The sequence below is a fragment of the Ranitomeya imitator genome, chromosome 2 (genome assembly GCF_032444005.1).
Source record: "Ranitomeya imitator isolate aRanImi1 chromosome 2, aRanImi1.pri, whole genome shotgun sequence".
In the NCBI taxonomy this organism is placed as follows: Eukaryota; Metazoa; Chordata; class Amphibia; order Anura; family Dendrobatidae; genus Ranitomeya; species Ranitomeya imitator.
In genome coordinates, this window is record NC_091283.1 from 358095504 (window position 1) to 358105802 (window position 10299).

The 10299-nt window shown below is 41.1% G+C and overlaps 1 protein-coding gene and 1 long non-coding RNA gene across 2 annotated transcripts in view; one reads left to right on the forward strand and one right to left on the reverse strand.

Moving 5' to 3' along the window:
• The window catches only part of LOC138663808 (zinc finger protein 665-like), an 88673-nt gene extending 85422 nt beyond the window's left edge, over nt 1–3251 (forward strand). Inside the window, exon 11 of the mRNA XM_069750148.1 lies at nt 1150–3251. Coding sequence (XP_069606249.1) covers nt 1150–3014 — 1865 coding nt within the window. The 3' untranslated portion in view covers nt 3015–3251. The remainder of the gene's footprint in view (nt 1–1149) is intronic.
• A 3125-nt stretch (nt 3252–6376) lies between these two features.
• On the reverse strand, nt 6377–9497 carry LOC138663829 (uncharacterized). Its single transcript, XR_011318241.1, has 4 exons — nt 9437–9497; nt 6692–6760; nt 6549–6620; nt 6377–6471 (listed from the first exon to the last, which is right to left on the reverse strand). It is a non-coding gene; the product is annotated as an uncharacterized lncRNA (long non-coding RNA).
• Nucleotides 9498–10299: the final 802 nt, after the last annotated feature.

Genomic DNA, 10299 nt, shown 5'->3' on the forward strand with positions numbered 1-10299 from the left:
GTCAGAATTGTAAAACTTCACGTAAGTGAAAACACCGTGTGCTCAGTCACTCTATGGTGCATAGACTAGGTTCCCAGACCATCAATACAAATAAAAAAGAAGTCTAGCACTCATCTTCAGCAAACGTAGAATAGATTTATTTGTAGCACTTGAAACGTTTCAGTCCAAAGGGACTTTCATCAGTCACTACAGTATCATAAAAAATAAAGGGTGTGTAATATGGGTGTGTAATTTTGTCACCTTTGAGAACATTGTTACACTGCGCACAATGAAGACATGGAAAACTCCCTTTTCTAGGTTTGTGGAGAAAATGTTGCCTTGTTACCATCCTCTCCAGGATATCCTCTATAAGCATTCTTTACAAACATTCTTTTCGTTTCCTGTTTATTTATGTTAGGTACATTGATTGGGTACTGTTTCTTTTCCCATGAACACAGCCCTACTGGCTATCATTAGCACGGTACGTTCTCCATTGTGTGGGCTCTTATGGTCACTTATTGTCTCACTTTCTTTGACACGGCGGGGGGGGGGGAAGGGTAGATATTTGCGGGTTCAACCTACTGCCTTTATATCCTATTCTAGTATGATACTCCATTTTGACCTCTTGCCTCAAGTGAATGTTGTATGTCAATTTATTGTTTATATGTTACTGTATGTTATCCTGTATATACCTTGGTTATTTTTGTACTGGTTGTCCATCATTTTTTGTTTCTTTATTTTCTTATGATACTGTAGTGACTGATGAAAGTCCCTTTGGACTGAAACATTTCAAGTGCTACAATTAAATCTATTCTACGTTTGCTGAAGATGAGTGCTAGACTTCTTTTTTATTTTTATTAGAATTGTAAAACTTGGCCTATTCATGAATGTGAAAAAGGGCTTGGGGGTGAAAGTGTTAATATATTTTTGGTTTATTTTCTAAAATACTTGAAAATTGCAAATTAATTTTAGAAAGATTTGTAGTTTTCAAACGTTATGTATGCTTCTTAATCAGATAGTGATACCACAAAAAAATAGTTAATAAAACAGGTCTACAAAAAAGTAATTTTTGTAATCATCACAGGTGACTTTGTACTTTCCTGAATCATTTTTTGTCCTGTTTTTAAAAATGTATATTTTAATAATAATAATTCATTTTATTCTTGGCAGATGACTGTACCAGGAGATCAGAGGAACAAATAACCTCTTCAATTTTTAAATCAGATGAACTTGAGATCACACAGGATACAATTGAAGTGATTGCCATTACTCCAGATACACCAGAAGCATCCCTTCACAGCAAATATCTATTGTCTGATCCTTTGAAAAAGATCCTATCTTCTGATTCATTACAGACTACTAAGAAAAATAAAGGTCAGAAAAGAGGCATTAAAAAAATAACTGCTCTTAAATCAAAAAAGACAATTTCAAGTTCAGAATATGGAAATAGTTTTCCCCTCGAAACATCTTTGGTTATTCATCAAAAACTTCACACTGAGAAGAGATTTTCTTGTTCCACCTGTGGGAGAAATTTTAAACAGAAAACAGATCTTGTTATTCATGAGAGAATTCATACTGGGGAGAAGCCATATTCATGTTCAGAATGTGATCAGTGTTTTAAAGTGAAATCAACACTTATCAGACATCAGAAAACTCACACAGGGGAGAAGCCACATCTATGTTCAGAATGTGGGAAATGTTTTACCCAGAAATCTTCTCTTGTTCTTCACCAGAGAACTCACACAGGGGAGAAGCCATATTCATGTTCAGAATGTGGAAAATGTTATGCACACAAATCACATCTTGTTGCACACCAGAGAACTCACACAGGGGAAAAGCCTTTTTCATGTTCAGAATGTGGGAAATGTTTTGTAGATAATCCACACCTTGTCAGACATCAGAGAACTCACACAGGGGAGAAACCTTTTTCATGTTCCGAATGTGGGAAATGTTTTAGCCAGAAATATTGTCTTGTTTTTCACCAGAAAACTCACACAGGGAAGAAGGCACATTCATGTTCAGAATGTGGGAAATGTTTTGGACAGCGATCAAATCTTGTTACACACCAGAGAACTCACACAGGGGAGAAGCCTTATTCATGTTTAGAATGTGGGAAATGTTTTGTAGATAATCCAAACCTTGTCAGACATCAGAGAACTCACACAGGGGAGAAACCTTTTTCATGTTCCGAATGTGGAAAATGTTTTAGCCAGAAATATTGTCTTGTTTTTCACCAGAAAACTCACACAGGGAAGAAGGCACATTCATGTTCAGAATGTGGGAAATGTTTTGGACAGCAATCAAATCTTGTTATACACCAGAGAACTCACACAGGGGAGAAGCCGTATTCATGTTTAGAATGTGGGAAATGTTTTAAACTTAAATCTTGGCTTGTTAGTCACCATAGAACTCACACTGGGGAGAAGCCTTATTCATGTGCAGAATGTGGTAAAAGTTATGGACACAGATCATATCTTGTTAGTCACCAGAGAACTCACAAAGAGGGAAAGCCTTTTTCATGTTTAGAATGTGGGAAATGTTTTGTATTGAAATCGCATTTGGTTAGACACCAGAAGACTCACACAGGGGAGAAGCCCTTTTCATGTTCAGAATGTTGGAAATGTTTTACTTGTAAATCATTTCTTGTTCAACATCAAACAATTCACACTGGGGAGAAACCATATTCATGTTCAGAATGTGGAAAATGTTTTTTATTTAAATCATATCTTGTTAGACATCAGAGAACTCACACAGGGGAGAAACATTTTTCCTGTTCAGAATGTGGAAAATGTTTTTCATTTAAATCATATCTTGTTAGACATCAGAGAACTCACACAGGGGAGAAGCATTTTTCCTGTTCAGAATGTGGAAAATGTTTTTTACTTAAATTATATCTTGTTAGACATCAGAGAACTCACAAGGGGGAGAAGCCTTTTTTCTGTTCAGAATGTGGGAAATGTTTTACTCAAAAATCTCACCTTCTTGAACATCTAAAATCCCACACGGGGGAATCCATTATGATACCTAGAATGTAAAAAATTAATTACTGGAAATTATATTTTATTGACCATCGAAAATAATGCACACAGGGAGAAACTATATGTTATTGACAAATTGTACGAAACAAAGTAACAATGCTCACTTGGGATATAACAGGAATCGTTTTTATTTAAAGTCCGGCTTTTTTTATTTCAGTCTTCATAAACCACATCACAGGAAACTCAAATAAAGTCCTTGTCCGGCATACAATAAAACATAATGCAACAAGTCCATATAGTAGTGCTGGTTAGTCCACTTGGCTTTGTGGTCCATGCAAAAGCACTCAATCCAGGAGATCTGCACACCTCCATATACACAGCCCATCTGTGAGACAAAACAGGTCTCATTTTACCCAGTGAATCACAGGCAGTGGTGGACATATGGTGAGCAGCTGCTCCTAATCAACCTGTCGTGGACTATTAACTCCTTTTAGTCTTGTATGTACTGAAGCATTAATTCAGGTTTATCTCCAATCCACTGTGTCTAGCAGCCACCTTACACTATTTAACAGACAGTCATATAATTAAATGAGAAGGGAAATTACTGTATAAGCCGACCCGAGTATAAGCCGACCCCTGTAATTTTGCAACAAAAAACTGGGAAAACTTATTGACTTGAGTATAAGCCTAGGGTGGAAAATGCAGCAGCTACCGGTGCTGTGAAATAGTAAAAACAAATAATATATTGATAGGAAAAAGCCCTGCCTGAAACAAAAAAAGTTAGACAGGTAAATATGGTGAATTATTCAATGGGCTGTTGAATATTTACCTTCTTAGCATCGTTTCCCGGAGGAAGGACAGGGCACAGCTGTATTTATAGCGTGGCCTTCTTCGTCCTCTTGAGCCACTCGGGTCCTGCATCTCCTGGTTAAACTCCCTCTTGAAGCGATCCCTGAGTGACCGACACCGCTTCATAACCCTTTCACCTGTAAAGAGAAGAATGAAATAAAAAATGGGTTAAGTACAACACATTCCGACCTGCTCCAGAAATTACTGAAATTTGACTGCTTACGTTCTCGAGTCTGCTGCCTTGGATCAAGGTCCTCCCAGTTGCCTACAATGTTGTTACATACTTCCTCCCAGAGCCGACGTGTGACAAACTGATCTGCATGCCTGCGGTCAGCCATAGCCACAGCGGCTCCCGCTCGCGGACCTCCTTGATGAGGCGGTCCACATCAAGTCCGCCATCATCACCATCTGAGTCGGGAGCACGCTGTGAGAACTGTGAAAAGAGCATAAAAAAAATTAGTACACTGAAACACAAAAGTACCAAGAGAAAAAAGAAAGAAAACTCACTGCTGGCTGAACGCTGCGGCGATTACGAAGCCGACTCTAGGAGCGGCTGGGAGGACCTTCATGTGCAGCAGACTTAAAAAAAGGAATAAGAATTACCGTATATACTCGAGTATAAGCCAAGATTTTCAGCCCATTTTTGGGGGCTGAAAGTCCCCCTCTCAGCTTATACTCGAGTCATACCCGGGGGTCAGCACGGGAGGGGGAGCGGGGGCTGTGTAATTATACTTACCTGCTCCCGGCGCGGTCCCTGCAGTCCCTGCTTCTTCCAGCGCTGCATCTTCCTGTATTGAGCGGTCACATGGCACCGCTCATATACAGTAATGAATATGCGGCTCCACCCCCCATAGAGGTGGAGCCGCATATTCATTACTGTATATGAGCGGTGACGCTGCCCGCTCAATACAGGAAGATGCAGCGCCAGGACCAGGTAAGTATACGGGGAGGGGGAGCGCTGCGCGATAGTCAACTGCTCCTCGGTCCGGGTGTCGCTCTGTCTTCAGCAGTGACGCTCAGGTGAGAGGGTGCGGTGACTTAGTCAGTGCGCGCCCTCTGCTGAACGTCAGTGCCGAAGACGGAGCCGCACGAGGAGGAGGTGACAGTGCCGGGGTCCTGAGCGAAGAGAGGTGAGTATGTGATTTTTGTTTTATGGCAGCCACAGCATATGGGTCAAGTGACTGTGCAGAGCATCTTATGGGGCCATACTTGTGCAGCACTATATGGGGCAAGTAGCTGTGCAGAACATCTTATGGGGCCATACTTGTGCAGCACTTTATGGGGCAAGTAGCTGTGCAGAGCATCTTATGCGGCCACACTTGTGCAGCATTATATGGGGCAAGTAGCTGTGCAAAGCATCTTATGGGGCCATACTTGTGCAGCATTATATGGGGCAAGTAGCTCTGCAGAGCATCTTATGGGGCCATACTTGTGCAGCATTATATGGGGCAACTAGCTGTGCAGAACATCTTATGGGGCCATACTTGTGCAGCATTATATGGGGCAAGTAGCTGTGCAGAGCATCTTATGGGGCCATACTTGTGCAGCATTATATGGGGCAAGTAGCTGTGCAGAGCATCTTATGGGGCCATACTTGTGCAGCATTATATGGGGCAAGTAGCTGTGCAGAGCATCTTATGGGGCCATACTTGTGCAGCATTATAAGGGGCAGGTGGCTGTGCGGAGACTCTGTATGGGGCCATAACGCTTGTGCAGCACTATATGGGGCAAGTGGCTGTACGGAGCACTATAATGGGGCCATAACACTTGTGCAGCCTTATATGGGGCAAGTAGCTGTGCGGAGCATCTGTATGGGGCCATAACACTTGTGCAGCACTATACGGGGCAAGTGACTGTACGGAGCATCTTATGGGGCCCTTATTACCCTTTATGCAGGATTATACGGGGCATATTTTAATATGGAGCATCTAATGTAACATAGTAAAATAGTGAGTAAGGCCGAAAAAAGACATTTGTCCATCCAGTTCAGCCTATATTCCATCATAATAAATCCCCAGATCTACGTCCTTCTACAGAACCTAATAATTGTATGATACAATTTTGTTCTGCTCCAGGAAGACATCCAGGCCTCTCTTGAACCCCTCGACTGAGTTCGCCGTCACCACCTCCTCAGGCAAGGAATTCCAGATTCTCACTGCCCTAACAGTAAAGAATCCTCTTCTATGTTGGTGGAAAAACTTTCTCTCTTCCAGACGCAAAGAATGCCCCCTTGTGCCCGTCAAACTTTATGGAGCATTATATGGGGCTCCTGATTCAATATGGATATTCAAAAACACTTAACCTTCTGATGTCTCAATTAATTTTACTTTTATTGGTATCTATTTTTACTTTTGAAATTTACCGGTAACTGCTGCATTTTCCACCCTAGGCTTATACTCGAGTCATTAAGTTTTCCCAGTTTTTTGTGGCAAAATTAGGGGGGTCGACTTATACTCGGGTCGGCTTATACTCGATTATATACAGTATGTTGGATGTAGGCATATCTTGTATGTGTACTGTGATGTATGATGATCTGTTTTGTATGTGTTGGGTGCACTGTGATGTGTAAAGCAACTGATTCGGCACAACTTACACTCTGTGCGCCCGCTCCTTGCATTTCTCCACCCATCTTGTCTCCTGAGAGGCCCTCGGCTGCTTCAGCTTCCTTTGAAAACATAATGCATGTAGTGTTTAACACAAATTTTAACAAGAACACCAAAAACTAAAAATTTTTTACATTACCTCACTACGCAGACGCTGTGGAAGAGGGCTCCCAGAAGAAGACATTTTTATGCTCAGTGGTCCCTGGTGTATCTGTAAGCATAAAGACAGTTGTAAGCTACTATGCAAATTGAATTTGAAGCTTTGTGGTCTTTAATACTTACATCAGGAAAGTGGCTTGCTGGCTTGGTCCCTACTGGCTCGGTCCCTGGTGGCTGTGGTCCCTGGTGGATCTGTAAGTATAAAGAATTTATACTTAGACCCACCCACCAAACTAGCTAATGTTAAAGATTTAATAACCACCAAAAACAAATATACCCAACGCACACCAGTCTGAGCTGGATTACCTAGTTCAATAGTATGTGCAAGCTGTAAAACCATTTCCCCCCACCCAAAAAAAAAAAAAATACCCTCATGTAAAATTGAAATGCCTAAACACCAGTTGAAAATGTATTGACCACATATGCGATTTGAAAAGATGCCTTTAAAAATTACTTAAAATAATAAAATAAACCTATTAAAAAATTTCAATTACCTTTTATATTAAAAAAAATAAACCCTCAACCAACTCTGTATTGCATGTGTGGACATTTGTACATACAGTCATGGCCAAAAGTATTGACACCCCTGCAATTCTGTCAGATAATACCCATTTTCTTCCTAAAAATGATTGCAAACACAAATTATTTGGTATTATTATCTGCGTTTAATTTGTCTTAAATGAAAAAACACAAAAAGAATTGTCATAAAGCCAAATTGGGTATAATTCCACACCAAACATAAAAAAGGGGGTGGACAAAAGTATTGGCACTGTTTGAAAAATCATGTGATGCTTCTCTAATTTGTGTAATTAACAGCACCTGTAACTTACCTGTGGCACCTAACAGGTGTTGGCAATAACTAAATCACACTTACAGCCAGTTGACATGGATTAAAGTTGACTCAACCTCTGTCCCGTGTCCTTGTGTGTACCACATTGAGCATGGAGAAAAGAAAGAAGGCCAAAGAACTGTCTGAGGACTTGAGAAACCAAATTGTGAGGAAGCATGAGCAATCTCAAGGCTACAAGTCCATCTCCAAAGACCTGAATGTTCCTGTGTCTACCGTGCGCAGTGTCATCAAGAAGTTTAAAGCCCATGGCACTGTGGCTAACCTCCCTAGATGTGGACGGAAAAGAAAAATTGACAAGAGATTTCAACGCAAGATAGTGCGGATGTTGGATAAAGAACCTCGACTAACATCCAAACAAGTTCAAGCTGCCCTGCAGTCCGAGGGTACAACAGTGTCAACCCATACTGTCCATCGGCGTCTGAATGAAAAGGGACTGTATGGTAGGAGACCCAGGAAGACCCCACTTCTTACCCCGAGACATAAAAAAGCCAGGCTGGAGTTTGCCAAAACGTACCTGAAAAAGCCTAAAACGTTTTGGAAGAATGTTCTCTGGTCAGATGAGACAAAAGTAGAGCTTTTTGGGCAAAGACATCAACATAGAGTTTACAGGAGAAATAAAGAGGCATTCAAAGAAAAGAACACAGTCCTACAGTCAAACATGGAGGAGGTTCCCTGATGTTTTGGGGTTGCTTTGCTGCCTCTGGCACTGGACTTCTTGACCGTGTGCATGGCATTATGAAGTCTGAAGACTACCAACAAATTTTTCAGCATAATGTAGGGCCCAGTGTGAGAAAGCTGGGTCTCCCTCAGAGGTCATGGGTCTTCCAGCAGAACAATGACCCAAAACACACATCAAAATGCACTAGAAAATGGTTTGAGAGAAAGCACTGGAGACTTCTACGGTGGCCAGCAATGAGTCCAGACCTGAATCCCATAGAACACCTGTTGAGAGATCTGAAAATGGCAGTTTGGAGAAGGCACCCCTCAAATATCAGGGAACTTGAGCAGTTTGCCAAAGAAGAATGATCTAAAATTCCAGCAGAGCATTGTAACAAACTCATTGATGGTTACCGGAAGCGGTTGATTGCAGTTATTTTGGCTAAAGGTTGTGCAACCAAGTATTAGGCTGAGGGTGCGAACACTTTTGTCTGGCCCATTTTTGGAGTTTTGTGTGAAATGATCAATGTTTTGCTTCATTCTCTTTTGTGTTTTTTCATTTAAGACAAATTAAATAAAGATAATAATACCACAGAATTTGTGTTTGCAATCATTTTCAGGAAGAAAATGAGTATTATCTGGCAGAATTGCAGGGGCGTCAATACTTTTAGCCATGACTGTACACCAGTTTAAAATTTACCTTTCTGAAATGATACTACGGACATTTTGAATAACAAAAATTTAATACTTTTTTAATTTTCTTTTTTTTTTACCATCACAATTAGGAGCTATAATGCTCTTCATTTTAAATACAAGTACATTAACTGTAAATGTTTAACGATACAATTAAAAAAAAAAATTAAAGGAAAAAACCAAACACACACACATGCAAGACACACGCTCACACCACCATTACACACACACTGAAACCACATGCTGCAAAGACCACACTACTTGTTAAATACATCACAGTAAAAAAAACATGCACGCGTTCTCACCCAGACGCATGCACGCATGAACACGCACGAAAGCACACAGGCGCATACACAACGCATACACACGCACAAAAGCACCCAAACGCACGCACAACGCATGCACATGCACAAAAGCATACAGGCGCACGGAAACACACAGATGCACAAAAGCACCCAAACGCACGCACAAAAGCACACAGGCGCACGCAAACACACACAGATGCACACATGTACATGCACAAAAGCACCCAAACACATGCACAACCCATGCACATGCATGAAAGCACACAGGCGCACGCAAACACACACATGCACATGCACAAAAGCACACAGGTAAACACAGACGCACACACACACAGAGATGCACGCAAAAATGACAGTACTCACACTGGCTGGCAGGCCTCTAGCTGCACACTGTCAGGCCTCTTGCTGGATACAGGTTTTATAGCTCTACGCTGGCAGGCCTCAGGCTCGATGCTGGCTGCTGGATCGCTGCTGGCTGACGGCTGGCTGGCTGTCTTCAGGCTGTCTTCTGACAGGAGTCTTGTTGGCACATTTTGGGGTGAAGCCCCAGGCCAGGTTTATATAGATTTGGACACAAATTCTCACCGCAAGGTATACATAGAGAATAAATCAATCCAAGATCTTTATCACAAAAAAAAAAAAAATTTCACAGTCAAACCTATGATGTATGCTAATTTGGACAGAATAACAGACAACTCGGCAATTTATTTTAAGCAATAAAGAAGAACAAAACCCTGACGAAGGCAGACGCCGAAACGCGTGTCGGGGTCAGGCGCATCCAGGAGACGGTTCTCACATCATCCACACGTAATTGTGTTGGTGGCCATTATCATCTTATGATTTAGTATCAGCAGCAATGATTATACGCACTTGATGTTTTGAGCATTCACCGGCTTTTGTCATTTTGGCTTACAGTGACTTTGCACTTGCACCTTACCTTTTATGGTGAACCCCTATATACATGCCTGCTGAATGACTCATTAACTGCAATCACTATATGCACTTTCTCAGAGCATTTATTGGTTTATGTAATTCCAACCTATAGTATTTATGCACTTACACCTTATTTTTTAGGGCATACCCTTATACACATATTTGCTACATCATTCCTGTGCAATTTACTTTTATTTATTTCCTTTTTGGTGCCATGTATGTACTTATTTATTTATATTTGTGATCTATCTATTATCATGTAGTCACCTCAAAATATTCTAAGAATCCGTTTC